Below are 23,395 nucleotides of genomic sequence, written 5' to 3'. Positions count from 1 at the left end.
CGCTGCCACTGCCTCCCGTTGTACCGACCTGACCTTACTCGAGCACACTACCTCTCCATACCTCTAGTAGCCCGTCGTGGTGTATGCCGCAGCCCAGCCTCATCTCTTCCCTCTCCCAAAAATTGGAAGCTGACAGAAAGGACAACAAACACGCCAGGGAGAAGCAACAGACGATAGACGAGAATTGGCATAGCTTTAGGCTGCATCGCATCACGGCGACCACGAAACGCGAGAAACAAGACGGAACATCGCCAACCAGCTGCCCTTTCTGCTGGCTCCAGCGCACGACAGGATTTTGGCAGAGGTTACCTCGAGACAACGCGACCTGTCCAGTTCCTCAGTTCCTCGGATTTACACCAACATTACCACGGCGACCAGAGCTACCAGTAGCTAGCTACCTAGCATTGACAACCACCATCCATATCGTTCATTCCTTCCTCTATAGCCGAAGACGCGACCGACCGGTACGGCGACGCATAGCGACTGCGACTCTCCATGGCCGCCTCGCTGTCTTCTGCCTCGGCCATGGCCTCTGGCAGTGCCGGCGCTGAGGCTGGCGCTTCTTCTGCCGACGCCTCGTCTTCGATCAATGCTTCCGGAACGCCTGCCGCCTCGGCTTCGCAGGCCCCCTCGGCAGCCTCCAAGGCCGGTAGCCCTCAAGATGGCGCGACGCCGCCCGTCATCCAACGCGACAAGGATAGTTTGAATAGGGTCTTGGTTGACCGTTTCGTCACGCGCGACATGATTCACGCCGCTGCTCTGAAAGATTCGCAAAAGGCCCTGAACCAGGACATGAGCAACCGGTTGGCACGGGTCGACCAGTACAAATCTATGACCAGTCGCGATAGTCGGAACAGGGTACCTCCAGCTCAGCTCTACGGCCAGGGTTACAATGGTTACGGGAACGGGGTGACAGAAACAGGCGGGCCCGTCAAAATTATATACCCTTCACAGAAGCCTCGGCCGGGCAAGCGGACGACACCGCCGCTCAAGTTCAGTCGCAAAGATCTCAAGAAACAAGCCGAGCAGCATGAGGAGCTGGTACCCATCAGGATAGATGTTGACTGGGACAAGGTGAAACTGCGTGACACGTTCACCTTTAACCTCCATGAGCGCCTCATTCCTGTCGAGGTCTTTGCCTCACAGTTAGTCGAGGACATGGGGCTGAAGCCGCCTATGGACAAGCACGTTCATGAACAAGTGGTCACGCAGATGGTGGAGCAACTTCAGGACTTTTATCCCTTTGTCCATTCAGAAGAGGACGCCTTGGACCCTGAATTACCCTACTCAGCGTACAAGAATGATGACATGAGGATTTTGATCAAGCTGAATATCACTATTAGAGAGCACACGCTGGTGGACCAATTCGAGTGGGATATCAACAATCCCATGAACTCACCAGAGGAGTTTGCCGCGAGAATGGCCGATGAGCTGTCTCTTTCGGGAGAATTCACAACGGCCATCGCCCACTGTATCCGCGAGCAGACGCAGCTCTTCACCCGCAGTCTCTACAGCGTAGGACACCCTTTCGACGGGCGTCCCATCGAGGACCCAGACCTCACGGCCGCCTTCCTCCCAACACCGATTCCTTACACGCTGCGACCCAACCAACAGCAAAAGGACTATGCCCCCTACCTGTACGAGAACACCGAGGCGGAACTAGAACGGACCGAGACTATGTTCTCGCGCGAGCAACGCAGACAAAAACGATCCGTCAACAGGCGTGGTGGGCCCCAGTTGCCCGATCTCAAGGAAAGGCAAAGGACGATTCGGACAGCCATTGTGTCTTCAGTCATTCCTGGCGGAGTTCTGGATATCGAAGACAGCCGGCTCTTCAAGAAGACAACGGGACCAGTGGCGACTACTGGTGGTCCGGGACGGGGCAGGCGCATCATCCGAGACGGAGACCTTTCCGATTCAGAAGACAGTATGGACTCCGCGCCAGACTCACCCGCCATGTCGGTGCCTCAGGGAGGAACCGCACGAACGCGTGGAATGCGTGGGGCCGCCACGGCCGCTGCCCAGCGCATGGCAAACATCGGACGGTCGGAAACCCCCGAGACCATTGTGCACCATCACGAGACTAGGATGTCGCGTAGGTTTGGCAGGGAAGCGACACGGGAAGAGACCGAGGAGCCTTTGCAACAGCAACACATTGTTACTCTTCGGGTTCATCCCGCTAGGCTACGGAGAATCATACAAGGGCGAGACAGCAGGACGAAACCGCCGGCGCCGGCTCCGTCTGGCTCTGGGACGCCTGGTAACCAAAGAGCCTCAAGCATAGCACTGCCTGGCTCAATGGGTCCACCGCCCACTACTCCAGCTGCTGGTTCACAACACAACCTCACCATCAAGGTCGCTACGCCGCCGACCTCTGGGGCTGGAGCTGCGGCTGGTGGTGACGATGCTATTGTTGGTGCTGTACCGGCTCTTCCATCTCCGGCTAACGGAGAAGCGCTTCCTCCATCGGAAATACCCTCCCAGTTCACACCTGGTCAAGGATCGTTCGTGGTACGCAGACAACACTGACATTGATCTTGTTTTTCTCTATGCATTTTTGTATAGCCCCCAATATCAGAATGGCTCAATAAATGCCTCGAAGTGCACCAGAAGTACCCAAATGACTTTTATGACTGCATAATGCGCCACAACGCCGTGGTGATGGCTTGGGACGGCGGCAGCGGAGGCGACGTGGTGGTCAATATCGTGCCGAAGAAAAAAGCTCAAGAACTTCCGCCCAACGCCTAGTACACGTGGCTTCCAAGAACTCAATGTCACAACTGTGACGGCACGATGTATGTTGTAAGTCCTGTCCCGGCTTGACGCTGCCCGGGTTCAAGGCGCACTCAACAAACTGAGCTCGTCTGGAAAACAAGAAGGCAAAGAGGACTTGACGAGTATCGGCAGCAGTGGGTCGTTGACTGAGCGAGCGAAGCTCAAAATAATGCAGCCACTTTGTATACTCTGGCCATAGCCGCGGGATCAGCCGGCGATTTTCACCTTCAAGGAGAACCACAAGCCCCGGCGATAACAAATGTCAGCACCCAAAGACAATAGGACGTGATCCTTGTGAACGTGTCCCTGGCTCCCTGGTAAACAACAACCCGCCCCTCACAAAACGCAAGAGAGAACACGCCAGGAAGCGAGGAATCGACAGCAACGAACCCCCGGACAACAAATCAAAACAACACAAACAGGACGCTTAAGATCTTTATGTCAATACCAAAAGAAGCCGCCATCGCTCCAAGCCTATTATTCCTGGACTCAACGTACCCAGATATGGTCCTCGAGATCGACCTTGACATTGACGTCAACTCCGATCGCTCTCTCACTTGTCGCCGCCGCCGCCACCATTATCATCAAGCCCCGAGTGCACTACACGTGTAGAACAAGCATGACAGTTGAGACAAGGTTCAAGGTGGAGGAGCAGGACCAACCTGGACCCATGTTCCTCGCCCTGGAATAGGGTAAAATGGGTGGTTGCCGAGGCGAAGCGAACAGATTGGGATGGGAATGCGTGTTGGGGGAATTGAATTCGGATTCGGAGCTGTGAGCTGTGAGGCAGACACGCAAAGGGGGAAGAGCGAGTGACGGCGTGAGGGACGGGAGCTTGTGTCAGAAGAGCGGAGAGCAAATGAGAACAGAAGGAATGGGATGGGCGAGAGAGGCAGAGGAGGGGGCCAGAAAAGAGGTAAATTTGAAATCAAAGAAGCAGTTGGTAGAAAACAGCGGCAGTATCATGAATGAAGAGATAGCCTTAGCATCGGCATAAATAAAGTAACAGATGGAGGTTTGGGTTCAAATTTCTGGACATTTGGGGCAACAACAATAATCCAGCCCGTGATACTGGTTGATACATCAGGGTCACTGTTGGAAGCCCTGTTACATCTATTTTACTAAGTAACCGGAATAGGAGATGTGATGTCCAACGTACAACACCGCAATGAAGTACGATACGAGAACCACAAAAAAAATGATCTAGTTGATGACAGGGTGACAGGCAGGCTTGGTATATGATAATACCCATCTCTCTCTCTCGGCACCCTCTTATTCCTTATGTTGGACACGGACACACACAATCAACGAAACATAATGAAAATAGCTCTGAGTGGAAGCTACATTTTAGTAAACTTTCGACTTTTGGGCGTCATTGCCATCCGCCTAATAAATTAATCAGCCCACCATACGCAGTCCAGTCCGGTCCAGTCCGGTCCAGTCCAGTCCAGTCCAGTCCAGTCCAGTCCAGTACATCCGTCCCTTACATAAAAACGAACATAGAGCAACACCTAAAACCTAGCAGCCAGTCCATCCATCCATCCATCACACACGCGCGCCCCCAACCCGGCTCTAGTCGCCGTACCAATGCCACCCACCCATTTAAAGACATGAGAAGAAGAGAGATGATTGTGAAGAAAATAGGTTTTGGAGGTGATGGGCAGTAGTGGTAATAATCATACCCTGTCGGATAGAGGCAATGGAAGAGGGGAATGTAAAGAAGAAAAAAGTGTGAAAAAAAGGGAGGCCAAAGCTTGAAGCTTATTAGTGCAGATATGTGATTGGTATTGTGATAATGCGGGTATGATATCGCTTAGTAGCAGTAGTATCATCATGAGTGGAAAAGATCCCAAGCTCTTTCGCAAATCCTGATGAACTCCTCCTTCTTCGCCCTTTGTGTCTCGGGGCTATCTCTTCCTTCACCGAACGGCCCTGACCTCCTTTGTGGCGCCCTCCCATTACCGAGCGGGGGGGTCCCACCTTCCTCGTACTCGACCCGCGACCTCCTCTTAGGAGCGGACGACGAGGGAAGTGTGCTGCTATGCATGTTGCTGCTGCTGTAATTATTGCCGGGAGTATTGTTACTGGCACTTCGGCTGGCGTCGGTCATATGATTACTGATATGGGAGGGCGGGCCTCTTTGAGAGGACGATGCGTGCGTAGAAGGCAGATATGTTGGCGGTGGTGGCGCGTGATGATGCGCTGGGCCGTTGGGGGGGGATGGCGGTGTCGGGGGTTGGTGTTGACTGTTACTGCTGTTATAGTGTACATACTTGGGCAGTAGTTCTGTTCGGCCGGCCGCCAGGTCTTGCTGTGCTTCCTCGGCGGACTTGTACTCCCTTGTCCTGGCAGATGCAGGGGCTTGAGGTTGCGGCGGTGGAGGCGGCGGTGGATGGTGAGGTGATGCCAGCGGTCCGTGGTTGTGACTCTGGCTGGCAAAAAGGGCATGTCCGCTTGAATCCGGATGGCCAGACAGGCCCTGACCAAATACATCTGAAATCGGCGGCAGTCTATTGTTTGTTTGCTTGGCAGGCACATGGTGGATGTGCGATGTGCTGGCGAGATTCGAACTATGGTTCATGAGGTGACGGGTCAAGGGGTGAGGGTTCTGTCTGCCAGGGAACGACTGGCCAAGGGGCGCAGACTGGATAACCCTTTCGTTGGCGAACTGCTCGTGGGAGGGAGCGACGATGCTCAATCCTGGCGGAGGGCCACGCTTCCGTGCTAGGCCTGGTGTCTTTGCAGCGAAGTGTCCTCCATCCTTATCCCTATCTGGAATTTCGGGGGCCTTGAAGCCGGCCGACTGTTGTTGTAACCTGGACTCGATGATCCGCTTCTGCTGCTCCTTCACACTCATACTGCGATGTACTTGCTCCTTCATGAGCGGGTCGTGGGTAACGAAGCCGGGCGATAAACAAGCGATACCGACTTCCTTGATACCAAGTCCACTGGTGTCACGGGCAGTGAGTGGTCGCGCAGAACCCGGAACGCCGTTGTTGGTGTTTGTGTTCTTGGATAGATCCAGTCTACTGGGTCGGTGCCTGGCAGTGGGGGGTGGTGGTGGTGGTGGTGGTTGTTGTTGGACGTCGGGCGAGCCTGGTTCCTTCTTGACAATGATCCTAGGCGCCGAGCCACCAGCGCTGCGGGAACTGTATTATCGAAGACGGTGGACTGATTAGTGACTGCTCGGTAGCAATAGCGAAAGACGAAGATCGAGACGAGAGATGGAAAGAGGAGAAAAGGAAGACGACAGACATGGACAATCAAAAAAAAGGAGATTACTTACGCGCTGGGTGGAGAGGATTTGTGTGCAGCGGGTGTCGCACCCACAGCTCGGGGGCTGCCACTACCTGACCGGGGAGCTGGCGCATTCGGGTTCGAAGAGGATGGGGGCGGCGGTGGTGGTACAGCGGCCGTTCGTTGCGCGCTGGGCGACGATGTGGAAGCGGGCGCAGCGGTGTTAGCAGAGACGTCGGAGCCGTAGTTTGGCCTGTCGTGAGGAGCCGGAGACGCGGCCATGGCAATGGCGGTGCTCATGGTCGACTTGGACACTGTTGGAGGTTGTGGGAATCAGGAGAGCGTGATGGGGAAGAAAAGTAAAGATTGGAGCGACACGGAGCGAGTGGTTGGCTTTGGGATGAGTGGTTGAATATCCCTGGGAATGCTCTGCAAATCCGGGGGGGTGTTGGGTCGGCAGGAAATTGATTGAAAAGAGGCGAACAGCTGTGCCTTGAAGCGCGGCGGACGGGATTATTGGGGGATGGGGGGATTGGAAATCGACGTCGGATGGATCGCAGCAACGTGCGTGTCCCACGTCCCAAACCAGGTTGGTCGCAGGTGAGCAGCCCCCCTGGGACAAGGTATAGTCGGACTAGTTGTTAGGTACCGAGCGTGGGTTGGTGCTGGTGTGCCGCCGGCCTATCAATCGCGACGCTGGCTGACGTCTCGACGCACTTGGGCACTCCTTTTCTCCAGGGCCCCTCTCTGCTGTGTTGTTCCTGCCCCTAGTGTGTGTGAGGCGATGCAGAAAATGCAGATAAACCCGAGGATGGTGATGGTGCGGGTTCGAGACCGCAGGGAAATGGACTTGGTGGAGGTGAGAGTGGAAAGCGGAAGACGGCAAACGAGATCCCGAATGGATTCCTCAGGATATTACTTGCCGGGTGACGAGCGGAAGCTAAGGTATGTCAACTGTTTTGCGAGTCCTCAAGCAGAACCTTGCCAAGCTTGTATGTGTCTTTCAATATTTCGGTCTTGCTGCTTGCGCACTGCAACGACCTAATCCGAGTGCCGGGCGCTTCCAGACTGGCTGAGACAACAGTGCGGATCCCAAACAATTGCTTCTGCTTTCTTGGGTTGACCTGGGAATCAAGACCGATCCAGCCGCTTGACTCGCTGCAGATGTCTCGAAACAAATTCGGGTTCTGGTAGGTGTCTGTCTGAATGGTTTGTCTCTTGGGCACAGTTTGTTGTGGTGGTGGTGGTTGCGTTGCCGGTGGTGGTTGCCAGTGATGGTGGCAGGTAGTGTGGAAGTGGAAGTGGGTTGCGCCGCCAGTGTCAAATGCGTGCCGGAAATGTGACTGATGCGTCCGGGTGCTGAAGTGTTTCGCTGGGTTTGTTGCGGATGTCTGTGGGTTCGCGATGCACCTTCCTCTTTTCGGCAGACTCGTCCGTCGTAATAGGAAAGTGTCGCTGTCGTCCTCAAAACCTTACGAACGGGCAGTTGCTGGATTCGCTGAAGTCGCTGCCTACAGGCTTGCAACCGATGGCTCGTATTGGCTGGAATTTCCCCTCCGAGATGGAGAGATAAGTACGGCTCTGTGAAAAAAGAAGATGATCAACAAATTTTCCCTTTCTTTTTTTTTTCGCCTTTCGATGATTACCCCTACTTGGCCATTTATCGAGGAAGAAAACAAACGCTATCAAGTACCCTAAAGTGGAAACTGGTCCGGTGGATTGCCCTTTGGTACACGCCGAATATGCGCGGTCGCGACAAGGTGCTTTCTGTCGCCTGTCGGAGCTCGGTCGTCGGAGATGCCGGATGCGCCACGCCGCAAGCAACCCAAAAATGGGACACAACTGAAGGGCAAAACGTGGAGTGCTAGAAGATAGGTAGGAAGGTCGACTACGCGCGAGGAATGGGAGCCAGAACCAGGGACGGGCAAGAGGAAATTATATTCTTCTTATGGGAACCAGACGTAACGAGCTCCAGGTTGGCAGGAAAGTTAGTCCCTCCCCTCACTTTGTTTGGGCTGTAGGTAGGGGTCCCCGCCGATTATGAAAGGGGACGACCCAGCGATAATGATGCAAGTTGTGTATGAGGTTTGTGGCTACATGGATCCAGCCCTGGTACCTACCATGTTGGGTCACATCTTTGTCCCCTATGATCCAGTGGTCCAGCGTTTGATGTTCAACGTTGTCGCGGATCATGGGTCGGAGATCTTGCAAGTGCCAATCCGTACCTGGAAGATACAGCAGAGGCGATGGCGGGGGGTCTGGCAGGTTGCTGGCTCATACACTACAGCATGTCAAATAGGCGTCCAATCAGTTTACAAGTACCTGCTTGAAAATGCACCAGAGCTGCGCAGCTGTCTCGGCCTCCATTAGCCTGTTGCTCACACTGGCTGTTGCGATGGTCGCGGAGCTGTGCCTTTTGAACATCGAGTCTCTGAAAAGGTACATATCTTCCACGAGGATCATCTGCGCATAATCTGGCGTCGATCCACGCGGCTCTCATGGCCCTTCCATCTGACAGACAGTCCCCAACTTCCCCAGAAGCATGTCGAAAATTCGTGAGTTGAATGGCTGACGATAGTACTTGACAACTGAGTCCCCGGTCGGTACATTACTTTTCGCGTTGAAATCTAGCGTGATGGGGAAAGGGGGAGGGGGGCTGCAGGGGTCGTCTTGAGCTTTGGGCTGTCCTTGTCTTTGATTGGGTTCTGGATTTCTCCCCCACCATCGCCTGCTTCCATTCTCTCACAACGCAGCCTGGCCGACCAGCCAACCCGATTCACCTGAAACTCGTCAACGATAGAGAGAGGACGGCCAAGGAGGGGCACATCGTCACCTAAACATCCGGTCCGAGCTCGCCTGTGCCCAAAGTGCCATCGAATGAATCAAACATCACCCAACCCACACGACGAACACGAAGGCAGCTCTCTCATTGTCATCTGAAAGTAAAAGCTGATATCAAGGATTCGATCTGCTCGTCCTCAACTCATCATGGAACATTTCCCGGCCAAGTATCGCCCCCATGACTTATCAAGTCAGACTCGAGTAAACTCGCCCCCACGAACAGAAGATACACATAGATTATTGTACATACTACACTACATATCTTGAAGCATGCGGAGACGAGTGCGTTGACACGTACCTGTAACTGCACGACGTACGTACTGTAAGTGGACACCTCCCCCATGAAATTCGCAATCTGCGACAGTAAAAGAATTTCCATCTCGGACGTCTGGATCGCTCGGTTACCTAGGTGGATCTCGGGCACTTCCATACGGAGGGGTCACATTTCACATTTCTCACCCGTCCAACGTCTTGTTTGGTCCGGGTTTTTCCTACGGTGATACATTTGATGCTTAGTCCATGTTCGAGCGGTCAGAGTCATCCTGTTCTGCCCATTCTTTTGTCCTTATGCTGCTCATGATAAGTCTGAGACTACTCCCAATGAGTTGCTACAGCATGTAGTTCGTCCATCTGAGACGGCCTCCAGCTGCTTCAGGCCAGAGGAAAAGGGCATGGAACGACGAAAGGAGTATAGACGCTACTCTCGCTAGCGTCCCGCAAGAATCGAAAACTCTCAACGAGTATCCCAGTCTTTGGATACCTATCTTTCTGCCACTACTACGGTATGAAACGGCCACAAACGTCGGCCCAATGGAATCCCTCTTTTGGCGGCCCCGAGGCCCCGGAACAATTAACGCCGGCAACAGTCTGTGCATCAAATAATGAATGTCGTGCAGCAAGCCGTCGACCATCATGTCACAAAGCCCTTAGCTTGGTCTGGGCAGACCGTTGAACGACTGGACAGCAGACTCATACAATTACCGTTATCCTCGGCCAAGGTCACACCAGCCAATCTATAACAAATGAATTAATCCAGGGATTCACGACCGCGCCGAGCTCGCCTTTCACGGAACTCGTTGCCATTTATAACTCTGCTCACTGGAACACATTGGCCAGCCTGGATCAGATGGTTCGCGTGGTGATGATGAGAAGGAATCTGCACAAGATGCAACCCACTGGGACAGCACCCATTCAGTCGGTGTTAGGTAGTAAAGAAAAAGAAAAAAAATACTTCAAATGAGAGATACATATGACGTTGCTATAGCGAGGTTCATATCACTTGAACATTGCTTGTTCAGTTTTTGTTTGTCTCTATCGCGGATACGGAGACGTTTCGTTCACTATTACCCACCATCCATATAAAAGCCCCATTCGGCTGTCGGCTGCTCGAAAACTTCCCGCTTTCAGGGTTTAATTACCAGTTCGTGTTGGCTTCAATATTTGATGCCCTCTGATATCACCAGGCATCATCTAATAAGCGTTGCATGCTGATATTTCCGACGAGCATTCCAGCCAAGACTTATCCCTTTTCAACACCGCACTCGAAGCAGAGACAGCACGCAACGGTAACGTGGATTCGTGCAGGACTCCAAAAAGGGTATGATGAAACTGGTAGCATTACATGCTTGAGCCTCATTGTACTTGATTACTAAACCATGCCGTTAACGTGCTGGGTCTTCTGGGTTTGGGGAATATATGCAAGCATGTTCGAAGACTGCAACTTGAATTGGATGCCCCTGTTCCGCGAATGGACAAAATCCCCGAGAAAGACAATGATTTCGTTCTTGCGGTAGATGGAATAAACCGTAGCTATTCCATCCAAGGACGACTCATGTTACTTTTAGGTGAAGGACGGAGACGGTACAGAATATGAAGAGAGGAGAAACAACGTTACTTCACAATGAGGTCCACAAACTGAACATAAATCTGCCAACAGCCTCTCAAGACCAGCCGACGTGGTAGACAACTTGACTACGCGCTCAGAAATAGGACACGTTTACCAATGAACCCCTACCCACAATGTCTGTCCACTCCCGGCTCACCGCATTGTCTTAAGTCAAACAGGACTACACTGCAATACACTGCTTGGTTTTTTTTTTTTTTTTTTTTTTTTTTAATTTTTTTTTTAATTTTATGTTGTTTATGTTTTTGGTTGGTTGGTTGGCTGGTTGGTTCTTCGTTCATAGGTGGACCAGGCAAGCTTCAGAGTTCTTATTATTCTGCGAAAGAAATGCTATGTTCCGGTTCAAGTGACATAGAACAATGGCAAGATTTTGTAATACTACAAAAGCCTCTGGTAGGTATCTCCTTATATTGCTCTTCATCTCCTCCAAGGCCTTCAGGACCGGAAAATAACAGTCTCAAAGCGTTACGCGATATAAACCCGCACGCTTTTCTAGATCTATCAAAGCTTTGGATCCTTTGTACCAGACCAACAAACAAACCAGGGCTGGGTTGTACACCATAGAGGTAACCAGCCCCTACCTAGCCCGTGATCTCTTCGTATCTGCGGCTCGGCGAGCCGCGGAATTACCTGTTCACTGTTCCCCAGGAACGAACGGGTCCTTACCTCTACATGATGATCTTGGCCCTGGCTAGTGAGAGAACGGTGAACAGATGACGTGCTCATAAGGTAGACGGATCACGGCTATTTGCTGGGCTGGTATGATGAAAGTTGTGATAAGCCGGCTGGACTGACTACGTATCTGGCAGTCGCCTTTTTTTTTTTTTTTTTTTTTTTTTTTTTTTTTTTTTTTTTTTTTTTTTTTTTCATGAGGTTTGGCTTCCATCATTTCTACCACTTAGTCAAGGGAAACAACACCCTTGTTCTTCTTGATTGATGAACTTTGGTTGGATGCTGTGGGAAGGTGGAGATGATGGGTGATTGTGACCATATCGATTATACCCAAGGTCTGCCGGCGATGAGTGACTTGAAGAAACACCCCTATTTCTGGATTCTGTGTAACGGCTGCCAAACTGGGAATCGGTCGATGTCTGCGGATTAGAGGTTGGTGTACATTGCCGAGTTGTGAGGGCACTGGAATACAATCAACAGGATCAATAGCTCGAATCATGATATTGTTTCGTTGCAGTTTCCAACCTGGAAACGACTGAAAATACATGAGAGGTTGAGATGCTTTTGTGGAAAACAAACTTGGGTTCTAACAATCCGATGATACTATAACTACGCCACCCCATCGGCTTTGATGCATCTTAGAGTCCGAGTAGACTGTTCCCAACGTTGTGACATCTTGTCTCCTGCTCCTTAACACACGAACTGTTTATCGAGCCACAAAACTCAAGTATATTGTAGACAGAGAGAGCAATATTGCTCACCCATTGGATTCGAAATAAAGAAATAGTAGGATGAGGATCAGCTTCTGAATTGGATTCGATCTGCAACAAAGACGAGACGAACACCAAGCAATGACCAAGGGTGATACTAGGTATATTTGCCGTTTGCTTTCCAATAAGTTCACAGTTGCTACATATTTGCAATCGAATTCTAGTAATATAATTCCTGAAACGGTAGCTAAGCCATGTTTGTCGAGTCCTCCATAGTGATTCTCAAGATATACCTAGCCATCTCACCAGGCAGTCATCACTTGGCACTACCAAGTATCAACGCACTGAAGATGAATAGTTAAAATGCCTGTAAGGAAATGGGAGTAGGCGTTTCATGTCCCAGCGAGTACCTCCCACCTCAATGGCCAGGTGCAGTGCCTACCAACTATCGGAACCGCCGCATCTCGGGCAACAATTGATACACACCTAGACTTGGTCCAAAGACAAGTAATTAGGCAAGAAATAGAAACATACAGACAACGCCCCTACGTCATTTGAACCCTTATCAACAGTATAGAAGGTCAAGTACCTGAAACCGGAACATTGTCCTGGGGAAGACCATAAGCCTGATACTGCTCGGACCGACGACACATTGTAGAAACACTCGGATTGCCGCATAACAGACGATATACTGACTTGTAGCAGAGATCCAAATCGAGGATGGTGTGCATGATGTCACTTTCTGGACAATGGCCTTCGATTCCACCTCCCAGTGTACCGCGAGCGTCACTCTCTGTACCTGTTCTCCTTTTCCATCTTTCTTGATCCTTGTTGAAATCCTTTTCCCTACCCCCTAATATTCAAAACAATATTTTAAAGCTTCGTCAACTTGGAGTTATCTGGTTCTCATTCTCTGACGACCGGAGACGGATGACGACCTCATGTGAAGTCTGTCCTTGTCTCAAGTCAAGATTTCGCATTTGCGGAGCGTATCAAAATGCCATAGAAACTGTAAAGTTTGTGATGGCTCCGAAACCCTTTCAGTACAATGTAGCTACCACTGAGTCATTTTGAAGAGGGAATGGTGATGATTTGAGTAGTACAGAGTGCAGGAACCTCGGGTTCTAGAGTTGGGGGTAAATCGTCAGCGTGATCGAGGGTGTTCTTGCCTGAGAGTTTCGCAATCCCAAGATATAGGTCACGAAATGATTGCTATACGTGAACACCAAAAGAGCTTTTTCAAATTCCGGGAAGACTGGCCGATTGAACAGTGGACCGAGTGTGAAGTCAAGTATTTGGAGTCTGAGTCCGGGAAGTGAATGTTGAACCCGAGTGACCTCAAGTCCCCAGCGTGGAGTTGCGAAGTCCAAACTCCAAAGGCTCATCTCAGCTTGGTGGAGTATCCTCAGCAATGGAACGCGGGAAGAGGCCAATGCCCGGCAGCAGGTGGGGTAGGTAGTAGCTGCTCGCCTAACTTTCAGCCGCCTCCATCTTCTTGGTGGGGGGCGAAACCTTGCATTTATGTACCAAATTCTTGGCGACGGATAAACTCTTTCTTTCCACGCTAAAAATTTCTCCGATAACAGAGGCAATAGAGGCTCAGTCAGGTTGTTGTTCACCACTCGCGCGCCGCCGACTGTTGAATTCAACCCATCCGTGTGTTCCTGGAAGAATTCCGCAATCGAATAACAACGACTTTACCCAAAGATCCAAGTCATCTTTCAGTTCCCGGTTACTCACGTCACCAACAACCACTACAGTCAAAATGGGCAAGATCACCAAGTTCGGCGACGAGGGCGAGGAGGTTACCATGAAGGAGACCCCGACTTCTCACCAGCCGGAGGCTCAGGATGATGTCTCTATGGCCGATGCGGGCGAGGAAGGAGAGGAGGGAGATGAGGAGTATGAGGAGGGAGAGGGTACTAAAGTTAGACTTGTACGTGAAATCCTCCATGATGAATTCATGTCGACTCGAGACTAACACCTGAGCACAGCTTCCTGGCTCTACGCCCACGGCCGCTTCTTTCGAGTTCCTTGATGAGAACCATACCCTTGGCAACGCGCTCAGATACGTCATCATGAAGAAGTGAGTACCGGGAGCCTTACTTATCTCATTTTAATGAGCTGAGCTGTGACTGTGCTAACACCATTTCACAGCCCTGATGTCGAATTCTGCGCCTACGCCATTCCTCATCCCTCCGAAGCCAAAATGAACGTCAGAATCCAGACCTATGGTGCGTGATCTTACTCGTCCACTTCTTAGCGAGACCCATGAATAGAGAGGTGAACTAACAGTAACATGCAGAGGGAACAACTGCTGTCGAGGCACTCCGCAAGGGTCTGCGTGACATTCAGGATCTTTGCGACGTCGTATCGGATAAGTTCCTTGAGGCGCGCAAGGACTTCACTGATAAGAAGGCCGCTGCGTCTGCCTAAGCATCTTGTTTCTCACCTTTCTTTTCATCGTTAATTTTCACCAGCATGGGTAACGGCGTTTTGGGGCTTGGATTGGTAGTAATTCACGAGGGGGAACAAAAAATAGACAGAGGAAAACTTGCTGTGAGTGGCCATCAAGATAAGGGGGGAAGATAAAAGAACAAGCGGCTGAGTCCATGGATGTTCATCTGGCTTGCGTTATATACATAGGCTCTAGAGGAAAGGCTGACATTGATACCCTTCGTTATTACTCTTCTTAGTTGCGACCCTAGATGAAAGAAGAGTACTGTGAGCTACCCGCACGATGAAGTGGCCATCATCAAAGACAAAAGAGCTGCATGTATAGGCTTACCTGCAGGAAGCCATCGATAAAGCTGGAGGGAAGTCTCTTGGCTCCACGGAAGCTCTCCTCGTTGAAGTACGACATCATGTGAGTCGTCTGGCGCCAAAAGTTCATGGTTTCCTGATAGACGCGTGGAGAGTCAGCGTCAAGTTACCATAACAATCACAGTCCGAATCGCCGCGACGCATAACATGCGCCAGCGCTCTGATATTCCCTTCTGACCCCTTGTCTGGAACCCTTTCCCTCTTCTTTTTGGGTGTTCTCCAGATTTTGGACAGACCCCACTGCTGTGCCCGTTTCTGGGGATCCCCTGATTCATGTCCGTGTGGATAGTGACGATGAAGTGGAGCCTTACTTGATAGTCGGCATGGCCCTTTGTGAGCAGAACATCCACCACGGGCAACTTGTTAACGAAGCGGTTGCGCTCGAATTCCTGCCTGATGCGGGTGCGAATGACCGAAATGGGGAGGGGTAGTGAGTACATGGACTGCATCTCGGGTGTCTGTTGTATGTGATATCCTGGTTAGCGAATCCTCGGTCGGGATTGTTCGCACTCTCCCCATTATAGACGTCGATATCCAACGTGTTCGTCGAAACCTGGAAATGCTCGTTCTATGTAGGTTCGGTCGTAACGTACCGAACGAAGCCATCGCCGATAAAGGGCGAACACCCTCCGCTTGGCGTCGCTCCAGTTTGCCGCTACAATGTCCGTCAGAGTTACTCGTTCAGCTTGTACAACTGGGGTCACTTACACTGCCTGGTGGTGATGGCGTACTTGGTAGGTGTGATGGGCATTTTGGGCCAATTCGCGACTCGAGGACCTTTGGAGGTTGTCGCCGTTCCGTTCGCCAAGGTCGGTCGATTCGTCGTTCCGTCGCATGACAGCTTGTAGCTTCAGCAGTCCCGTCGGTTCGGGGTTGGTAGCATCCAGCTAAGCCACAGTGCTCTTACACACCACAGCGGGAGTGCGGGCGCTGATAGCACTAGCCACAACCATAAGAGGCCAATAACGCTGGCGCCACAATTCCAAGGCGTTTCTGGCAGGCAATTTTGAACCAGTTCACTGCACTTACGCCGGGGATCACAGCACTACAGTATCCTCTGGTCAGCTCAATAGATCTGAAGTCTCCATCTCCCAACCAAACAATTGCAATATTATTACACACTCCGATACTCTTCCTCCGCGGATATACATCAGCGCAACTCAAAACACGTTATTTCAAGCGCCGCTTACTAAATCCCAAAACCGAGGACCAGCGACGATCTCAAAATGCCCGCCATCCGCCCCGCCTCGAAGCGCAAGCCGCCTCCAGAGGGTTTCGCCGACATTGAGGAGGACCTGCTCATCTTCGCCAACAAGATGAAGGACGCGCAGAACGCCCCGACGGACAACATACCCAAGCACCAGGCCAAATGGCCTATCTTCCAGATCTCGCACCAGCGGAGCCGGTACATCTATGAGCTCTACTACGAAAAAGAAGCCATCAGCAAGCAGCTGTACGAGTGGCTGCTCAAGAACGGATACGCGGACGCGATGCTGATCGCGAAGTGGAAGAAGAACGGCTACGAGAAGCTCTGCTGCCTGCGCTGCATACAGACCAAGGAGACCAACTTCAACTCGACGTGCATCTGCCGCGTGCCCAAGGCCGAGCTGAAGGAGGGCCAGGATGTGCAGTGCGTGAGCTGTGGGTGCAGAGGGTGTGCTACTGGTGACTGAAGAGGAGGAGACAAGGATTTAAGGTTATAAAATTGAAGAGGGAAGGCAGGAACAAGCATCTTTTTTCAAGGCTGAGATGTGGTGGAGAAACAATGAGAAGTCGGGGGCCGACGAACGGCCGTTCAGCGCCGCGATAATGATACCAACAACATCTCTTTGTCGAGCACGCATCGGGAGAGGGAAGAGGCGTTCACGGGGAGAGGGTAAGATAAGATGCTTTCTCCTTTGCAGAGCTATGTTTGACGCTTACTGTTGAGGGAGCAGATTGAACAAACATACGAACACGTTGTGTCATGATGTCATGGAATGTGAGGCTCGTATCAGTATGTTTTCGCTACGGATGTGCAATAATATGTTTCAACTGCTCAGTACTAATGGAATTGGTTTGCCCAAGTCTTACCACATCTCGTTTTTGCACTTCCTCTGTTGTCACCTTTTGGCGAATCCAGTCTTTCCTCCACGACCACGACCAAATCTGACACTGGAGGGCACGAACTGCAGTGCAGACATCTTGCCTACCAAGTCCCCCATATCCACGTCAGCCGGCTCCTCAACGGCCTCCTCATGCGGTTGGTCTGTCGTCTCAGCATCGGGGTTCGTCGATGTTGGAGTAGGCTCGGGCTGATCTACTTCCATCTGCTCCTTCATTTCTGATGGAGGCTTTGACTTGGAGGTGAGCTTTGGCTCGGAAGAGCTGGCATGTGTTTCCGCTGCCGATGGCTTGTGGACCCGTTTCTGTTTCGGCCGCCGTTCATCCAACAACATCGACTGCCGCCCGTCAATACCGTGCAGTGTCACCGCGAAGAAGAAATTCTTTGGGTACATGTGCTTATCAATGAGATGCATCCGTCGCTTTTGGGGGGTCATGCATTTCCTTTCGCAACCTTCCACGAAGCAGGAATACTGGAACGTTCGTTAGTGGTCAGCTTTTCAACATTGAATCGGCACTCGGCAAGGCCAAGGACACGCAGGACCAGGAGGGGAAAGAGGCGAAGTTGGAGGGCAGGACATACCGTGTGTTCACCTTTGTCTCTTTTGACAGCCGTGAAGGAGTCATGATTCTCCTCGATGTGCAGCCCAAGTAGATGAGACGAGGGGAAGTTTTTACGGCACTCGAGACACCGGTTGGTGTGGATGCTGTTGTAATGGGATTCGTACTCGGAGTATGTCGAAAACACCAGTGTGTCCTTGTGTGGCGGCAGCGAACATTTCATCTGCATCCTGGGTTGGCTGAGGCTTTCGGTAGGATCTAGCCCAGCGATCTTTGCAGCGGGTGGTGACTCGGAGGCATCGGCGCTGGTAGATCGGCTCGTTGTTGTCCCGGTGGTGTCACTCAATTGCTGTTGGTTTGGATAAAGAGAGGTTGTCGTTGTTACTGTTTGTTGATAGCGCAGAGGGTCCTCCTCGGGTTCGCGTGACCGCTTCATGTTTGTGCCTTTTCGGTATTCTTTTGGGTGTGTTGATGGACTATGTTTGCGATGACATTTACTTGTACCCGAATCCTGTTGGTCATGGGCTAGGTATACCACTTGCTCCCTTTACCCTTTGTTTCGTATTTGATATTGAGGTCGGTTGTAGTGAATCAGACCGGCAAGGTTGTCGTGGAACGATTCGATACTGTGGTTTCTCCAACCAACCTTACTCCTTAAGTTTGAGAACTTCGATGTTCTATTATCCGGTTTAACCTTCTTTATCACTAGTGATATGTACGTAACCTATTCGCATATGACTGATTGTAAGTTGACGCAGGCTCAAATATCGTTGGAGTGGAATTCGATGTCGACAGATGATGAAAATCACTGGAGTGAAAGCTTCCACTTTCATCATGTCTGATATGCACGGGCCAATTGCCCTCTGGGACATTGTTAGCGTGCTAGGGAGCCGTTGGTGCCGTACACTAGGGTACTACTTTACTGTGTAGGTACCTACAGGGACAAGTGGAATCCTGTACATCGGCCAGCTCAGTTCAACGTCAAAGGACCCGGACCCGACTCTTTGGCGAGCGGCAGAGAGGACGGACCACACACATGATTGCGCGCGTGAATCCCCTTGGTCATCTTTTGCATCTCTATCGATCCCGTCCGACCCAACTTTTTTCTTTGCAGACCCCCAATCTTCGTTTTGGAGGTTCCGCCTTGCGCGCGTCACCGGATCGGCATAGGATTCCTCGCAACAACCACCACTACGCCCGCCGCGTACTCGTCTCCGATTGCCGCGATACGGGTCTCGCCTCGCCGTTCTAGTCATACAATTTTTTGTCCCGCCTTCCAATGTGCTCAACATCGCCGGACCGTCGTCGACCTGCAGCCCGCGAGACGCAGCGCCCCCCTGCGCACATCCGCCGAAGAGAACTTCTGAACGAGTGATGGAGCACTTGCAGTACAACCGCCCCATCTCGGTTTGTCCAGGCTTAGTGTAGAGCTTGATGCTCAATTGCCCGGAATTTGCACAACATTTAGTCCGGTATACCTCCGACTACCTACGACACGCCGAACTCCACGCATACATACATAGGTACTCCTGCTCGGTCGCCCACCTTCCACCATCGTACATAACGGCTCCAGTCGCCCCTCCAGACGGACGCCCATCGATTTGTCGTCGACTTGCCTTTTCTGCTCCGCACAACAACTTCATCCGCGGCGGGTGACATCGACTGCTCGTCGACTACGCCCAAACCCGGCATCATGGCGACAACAGGTGCCATTCCACCGGCCGAGGAGGCATGGAAGTGAGTAATCTTCGAACCGGGGCATAATGGCTGGCTAGATGTGGAATATCTCTGCTGGCTGGACTGTTCACCGGAGATTCTTTGCTAACCAAGTCGGTGTCGTAGGGCCGCCCAGAAGCTGCGAGCTGCGATCCACAAGGAAACTCAAAGCATCCAGCATGGCGGACCGGGTTCGAACGAGGAGGCTCGCTTCCAAAAGATCGAGAAGCTAATGGAAAAGTGGGAGCTGTCCTTGACCAACAAAGACTTCACGTTTGACTAATACGCTACTAGCTACCGTCTCCATTGTGTTAGCATCATCTGGACTGACATTCGCGCGGCGAGCGAACTGGATGTCGAGCAGACCCTCTGGAGCACCCACAGCATGGTCACCAATGCCTACCGAAATGCCATCGGCAAAATTCAGGGACCTGGTCAAGCCGTCCACAAGCGCAGCATAGAGAAGCTCTATCTGGCCTTCCTCAAGACGACCCAATATTTCTACAAGGGCTATCTCCAGCGAGTGTGCGCCCGCTACAACATGAAACAACTAAAGCGTATTGCCCGCATGGCCGACCTGGAGGACATGTCTGTGCCGGAAGAAGACAGGGTCGACGCTACCGCTGCGAATCTAGAGGGGCTTGTCACGGCGTCCTGCCACAGAACCATGGTATATATGGGCGACTTGGCCAGATATCGCACCCTCATCCGCTCCAAGGACCGCCGCTTCGATACCGCCCTGGCTTACTACTCAATGGCCAATGACCTCGTGCCAGAGTCTGGATTTGCCCATCATCAGAGTGGACACATTTATGCCACCCTCGAGAACCATCTGGAGGTTGTTTACCATTTTTACCGCGCCATCGCCTGTGACAAGCCGCACCCGAATGCCCCGGCCAACCTTGAAACCGAGTTCAAAACCCTTCGGAAGCGGAAAGCTGCTGCCGCGGCTAAGGGTAGTGATGATGCTATGATCTCTTGGTTTGTCAAGCTCCATGCCTTTTACTCAAAGGGCGAGGAGTTCAACGAGCGTAAGGAACTTGAAGCCGAGGTTGACACTCGTTTGGCTTTGGCTTTGACCAAGAGCAACCAAGCCGATGTTACCAAAGTTCTTCTCAAAATGGTCCTCATCAACATCACGGCTTATGTTGTCGGAAAGAAGAACGTTGAAGGTAAGCAAAATCTCAGTGATTGCGACATGGCCGGGTGCTGACATGGCTGCGTAGCTGGCTGGACAACCGAGAAATCTCTCTCCTGCCAATTTATCCTGTTGCAGAACGTTCGGGTCATCCATACGATCTCCCGCATCCTCCACGAGGAAGTTCAAGATATCCTGCGGCGTCCGGCTGCCCCTGGTGATGCTTCCGCGAGAAAAGCGGATACGACCAGCAGATATACTGCCACCTTCCAACGCACGCTGCCCCTTTTGCGCGTGTATATGACCTGGTTATGCTCCTACAGCAAAGACGTCGTGGAGTTCCAGGCCTACCTGGAGCCGCTTTACGGAAACATGTGCAAGGCTCTCGGCCGCGCGCTCACCGTTCTGTTCGAGTTGTGGCTGAGCGATACCAACCTCAAGTCTATCGTTCCATACCAGTTCCCCGAGGACGAGGAAACCATCGGTATCAAGTGCCTGAACGGGCCCGACCTTCATGACGGCTGTCAACTGTCTTATGATCCTACCACCTGCAAGCCGAAGCCCAGAGCTGAGGACGTCAAGGATGCCAGCTTTACGGAAGACGACATTGCTTTCACTCGCATCTTCGATGTCCTCTTCTGTGCAATCGACCTTGCTGAACGCTCGGCTTTCCCTCTCATGGTTTGCAAACTTATGGAGGGTTCGCGTGAGGTCACCAAGTTCGCGTATGCAGAGGGCGGAAAGCAGGAGTCCGTTGCGCAACCTGAAGTCGAACAACGACCTGCCTGCGAGACCGGACTTCCGGTTCCTGAGCATATCCCGTCTCCCATACTTGAGCAGGTTCCCGTGGATGCTCCGATTGCGAACCCTGTTACGGCTCCTGTGGCTGCCCCAGTTGCCGCTCCTGTCACGGCACCTATTGAGGAGGTTGCCCTGGACAGCCTTGACGAGTTTGCTGAAGATCGTGATTTCTATAGAGATCCTAAGGAGATGCAGCCTGCTGTGAGCCGGGCTTCTGCTTCGCGGCCACCAAAGGCACCCCAGGCCGCTTCAAACTCCGAGTACTCCATCGACGCCCAAATGTATCAGCTCTTGAGCGATTTCCTTGCTCCCCCTGATACCACGGACCATACTCGGAAGCCCAGCAGCCATGGACCAGACGAAACTTCGTACGGAATTGGTTCTGTCACTGCCAACGAGCTTCGCAATGCTTTCGGATCTCCTAGCCCAGGCTCTGGCTCGGGGCATGGTTCTGCTTCGGGGTCAGCTCCGGGGTCAGCTACTGCCAGAGGATACCAGCAATTGCCTTGGAACTATTTCTACACTCCTGCGGCTGCTGACAACGACGTCCCGAGGTCTTCCGTGGGCCGTGGTACTCCCGGTCCTTGGGGAGGACATGGATCACCGTATCTGCATTCTAAGAGCATGAGTAACACCGCAATTCCGTCAGGAGCCTCCATTACCACTGGCCCTAGCACCGTTGAACAGCAACTGGCCAACCAGCTGGCCAGCCTTATCCCGTCCACTTCCGCAAAGCATTTGTCTGCTTCTCCCCGCGGCGTATGGCCGGAGCTGGGACAGACATCAGCTTCGCATTCGAGACAGCGGTCCAATGTCGGCGGGGCTGGTTCCAGTTGGAATCATGCTGTCGGCAACCCCCCTGGACTGTGGGGTGACATGCCCAACTCCCCCTTCTCCTCTATGTCCTTCTCGGGTGCAACTTCGAGCCTGCCGCCAGTGAATAGTCCTTGGGGCTTGCCGGCAAAGTCCCACTGGGACGCTATTCCCAATCGCAACCCCGGCGTTTCAGCGGCTCCCAAGTCCGCCGGTTTGGTTGGTAGGATCCCCCCAGGCTTCGGACCTGGTCACGGAAACTCGAGCCCTAGTGGCGCATATGGAAATGGAGGACAGTTTGACGCGGTCAACAGCTTCGGACAGAGTGGCATGGCTACCAGGACCGCACATCAAAATCCCTTCAACCAGTCAAACGCAGACACATATGCCACTTCTCAGGTGGAGGAGTACAATAGGCAAGCTCTTATGAACGCTTGGGCTAATGAATACGGGCGCACCTCGGCTGCCTTCGCTGCTGCACCTCCGGGCTTCGAAGCTGGCGGAAGGCCCCAGCCCCCACCCGGGTTCCCTAAGCGCTGAATCCCGACGTTGATCATACGTCAAAACACAAACACTGGTTTTTTTACCATACTGGTACTCTTCAATGATGGCAACAACAGTTGGATGGTCGGCCGTGCCTCTCGCCTACAAATCTGCGTTAAGGAACCCATCTGCTTAGTCTGGTCCGGAGTCCATAGTATTGTTGGCAGTAGACGCCGACACGACGAGAATTTGCGACAACACGTTTACGATGACTTAAGCGATGATTCGCAGAACCCGATTTTACATTGGGGTCAACAGATGGCGAAACCGGATAAGAGCATTCGCGATAGCTTCTTGCCATACCATGCTGGAGGCTTCAGTCATTCTGACTGCCGTTAATACCTCGACGAATGATTGTCTGCACGTCTGCGCTGTCCCTCCCTTAGGAGTTGGGGAAGAATGATGAGGCATGTGGAATTCAAGACGGAACGCGCTTGAAAAGGAATCTGCAAAACTCAGTTAGCAAGGTGATCACCCACCCAATGAGTTATTCTGCTTCGCACAGCCTCGTGCTTCCTTTACTAGTGGCGTATCACGCACGCATCTTGGATTCATTTCACTATTTGCGCGTTTCGTCTTATTCGACCTTAACCGTCCCTTGGTCCTGCCACTCACTGGAGGCAATTATGCAGGTTCTTGTTGCTTTCGTCTCGCCTCTTTTGAGTGACAGGAACAGCGTATTACTATTGACCCAAGTATGTGTACGAAAGGGCTTTTTGGAAGGAGGCAAAAGGTGAAGAGTTGCAAAGAAGCGAAAGA

At 52.1% G+C, this 23,395-nt stretch overlaps 9 protein-coding genes across 9 annotated transcripts; 5 read left to right on the top strand and 4 right to left on the bottom strand.

Moving 5' to 3' along the window:
* Nucleotides 1-495: 495 nt before the first annotated feature.
* B0T23DRAFT_403816 (SNF5-domain-containing protein) lies at nucleotides 496-2,748 on the top strand (the record flags this gene model as incomplete). The annotated part of the gene is made up of 2 exons (XM_062838816.1): nucleotides 496-2,511; nucleotides 2,566-2,748. The coding sequence occupies 2 exons, from the start codon at nucleotides 496-498 to the stop codon at nucleotides 2,746-2,748; spliced, it is 2,199 nt and encodes a 732-aa protein (XP_062694458.1).
* Nucleotides 2,749-4,524: 1,776 nt separating this feature from the next.
* Nucleotides 4,525-6,554, bottom strand: B0T23DRAFT_123772 (uncharacterized protein). Its single transcript, XM_062832079.1, has 2 exons — nucleotides 6,062-6,554; nucleotides 4,525-5,924 (listed from the first exon to the last, which is right to left on the bottom strand). The coding sequence occupies exons 1-2, from the start codon at nucleotides 6,310-6,312 to the stop codon at nucleotides 4,607-4,609; spliced, it is 1,569 nt and encodes a 522-aa protein (XP_062694457.1). The 5' UTR covers nucleotides 6,313-6,554; the 3' UTR covers nucleotides 4,525-4,606.
* A 408-nt stretch (nucleotides 6,555-6,962) lies between these two features.
* On the bottom strand, nucleotides 6,963-8,205 carry B0T23DRAFT_403814 (uncharacterized protein; the record flags this gene model as incomplete). Its single annotated transcript, XM_062838815.1, has 4 exons — nucleotides 6,963-7,170; nucleotides 7,239-7,371; nucleotides 7,423-7,593; nucleotides 8,133-8,205. 4 exons carry the CDS (start codon nucleotides 8,203-8,205, stop codon nucleotides 6,963-6,965), a joined length of 585 nt encoding a protein of 194 aa, XP_062694456.1.
* Nucleotides 8,206-13,903: 5,698 nt separating this feature from the next.
* Nucleotides 13,904-14,574, top strand: B0T23DRAFT_427965 (DNA-directed RNA polymerase; the record flags this gene model as incomplete). Its single annotated transcript, XM_062840103.1, has 4 exons — nucleotides 13,904-14,074; nucleotides 14,133-14,224; nucleotides 14,296-14,372; nucleotides 14,444-14,574. 4 exons carry the CDS (start codon nucleotides 13,904-13,906, stop codon nucleotides 14,572-14,574), a joined length of 471 nt encoding a protein of 156 aa, XP_062694455.1.
* A 256-nt stretch (nucleotides 14,575-14,830) lies between these two features.
* Nucleotides 14,831-15,712, bottom strand: B0T23DRAFT_395080 (uncharacterized protein; the record flags this gene model as incomplete). Its single annotated transcript, XM_062838167.1, has 5 exons — nucleotides 14,831-14,842; nucleotides 14,927-15,037; nucleotides 15,072-15,419; nucleotides 15,555-15,616; nucleotides 15,670-15,712. The coding sequence occupies 5 exons, from the start codon at nucleotides 15,710-15,712 to the stop codon at nucleotides 14,831-14,833; spliced, it is 576 nt and encodes a 191-aa protein (XP_062694454.1).
* A 260-nt stretch (nucleotides 15,713-15,972) lies between these two features.
* Nucleotides 15,973-16,848, top strand: B0T23DRAFT_123679 (cell cycle control protein cwf14). Its single transcript, XM_062832077.1, has one exon. It carries the CDS (start codon nucleotides 16,188-16,190, stop codon nucleotides 16,632-16,634), a length of 447 nt encoding a protein of 148 aa, XP_062694453.1. The 5' UTR covers nucleotides 15,973-16,187; the 3' UTR covers nucleotides 16,635-16,848.
* B0T23DRAFT_123678 (uncharacterized protein) lies at nucleotides 16,849-18,187 on the bottom strand. The gene is made up of 2 exons (XM_062832076.1): nucleotides 17,648-18,187; nucleotides 16,849-17,537 (listed from the first exon to the last, which is right to left on the bottom strand). The coding sequence occupies exons 1-2, from the start codon at nucleotides 18,059-18,061 to the stop codon at nucleotides 17,064-17,066; spliced, it is 888 nt and encodes a 295-aa protein (XP_062694452.1). The 5' UTR covers nucleotides 18,062-18,187; the 3' UTR covers nucleotides 16,849-17,063.
* Nucleotides 18,188-19,173: 986 nt separating this feature from the next.
* Nucleotides 19,174-22,692, top strand: B0T23DRAFT_123646 (uncharacterized protein). Its single transcript, XM_062832075.1, has 4 exons — nucleotides 19,174-19,362; nucleotides 19,468-19,581; nucleotides 19,636-20,513; nucleotides 20,568-22,692. Exons 1-4 carry the CDS (start codon nucleotides 19,319-19,321, stop codon nucleotides 22,631-22,633), a joined length of 3,102 nt encoding a protein of 1,033 aa, XP_062694451.1. The 5' UTR covers nucleotides 19,174-19,318; the 3' UTR covers nucleotides 22,634-22,692.
* A 25-nt stretch (nucleotides 22,693-22,717) lies between these two features.
* On the top strand, nucleotides 22,718-22,975 carry B0T23DRAFT_314693 (uncharacterized protein; the record flags this gene model as incomplete). The annotated part of the gene is made up of 1 exon (XM_062834821.1): nucleotides 22,718-22,975. The coding sequence occupies one exon, from the start codon at nucleotides 22,718-22,720 to the stop codon at nucleotides 22,973-22,975; it is 258 nt and encodes an 85-aa protein (XP_062694450.1).
* Between the last annotated feature and the right edge of the window lie 420 nt (nucleotides 22,976-23,395).

Source organism: Neurospora hispaniola, assembly GCF_033458365.1.
Source record: "Neurospora hispaniola strain FGSC 10403 chromosome Unknown B0T23scaffold_3, whole genome shotgun sequence".
NCBI classification, from domain to species: Eukaryota; Fungi; Ascomycota; class Sordariomycetes; order Sordariales; family Sordariaceae; genus Neurospora; species Neurospora hispaniola.
The sequence above is the reverse complement of the archived record's forward strand: the minus strand, read 5'-3'. Positions and strand labels throughout refer to the sequence as shown.

Bases quoted from the DNA above. Each gene is read 5' to 3' on its own strand.
- B0T23DRAFT_123772 (XM_062832079.1), bottom strand. From the start codon at position 6,312: ATGAGCACCGCCATTGCCATGGCCGCGTCTCCGGCTCCTCACGACAGG. The intron at 5,925-6,061 runs GTAAGTAATCTC...TCGATAATACAG, and splicing joins AAATCCTCTCCACCCAGCGC to TTCCCGCAGCGCTGGTGGCT.
- B0T23DRAFT_123679 (XM_062832077.1), top strand. From the start codon at position 16,188: ATGCCCGCCATCCGCCCCGCCTCGAAGCGCAAGCCGCCTCCAGAGGGT.
- B0T23DRAFT_123678 (XM_062832076.1), bottom strand. From the start codon at position 18,061: ATGAAGCGGTCACGCGAACCCGAGGAGGACCCTCTGCGCTATCAACAA. The intron at 17,538-17,647 runs GTATGTCCTGCC...CGAACGTTCCAG, and splicing joins GAGACAAAGGTGAACACACG to TATTCCTGCTTCGTGGAAGG.
- B0T23DRAFT_123646 (XM_062832075.1), top strand. From the start codon at position 19,319: ATGGCGACAACAGGTGCCATTCCACCGGCCGAGGAGGCATGGAA. The intron at 19,582-19,635 runs GTGGGAGCTGTC...ATACGCTACTAG, and splicing joins ATCGAGAAGCTAATGGAAAA to CTACCGTCTCCATTGTGTTA. The intron at 20,514-20,567 runs GTAAGCAAAATC...ATGGCTGCGTAG, and splicing joins CGGAAAGAAGAACGTTGAAG to CTGGCTGGACAACCGAGAAA.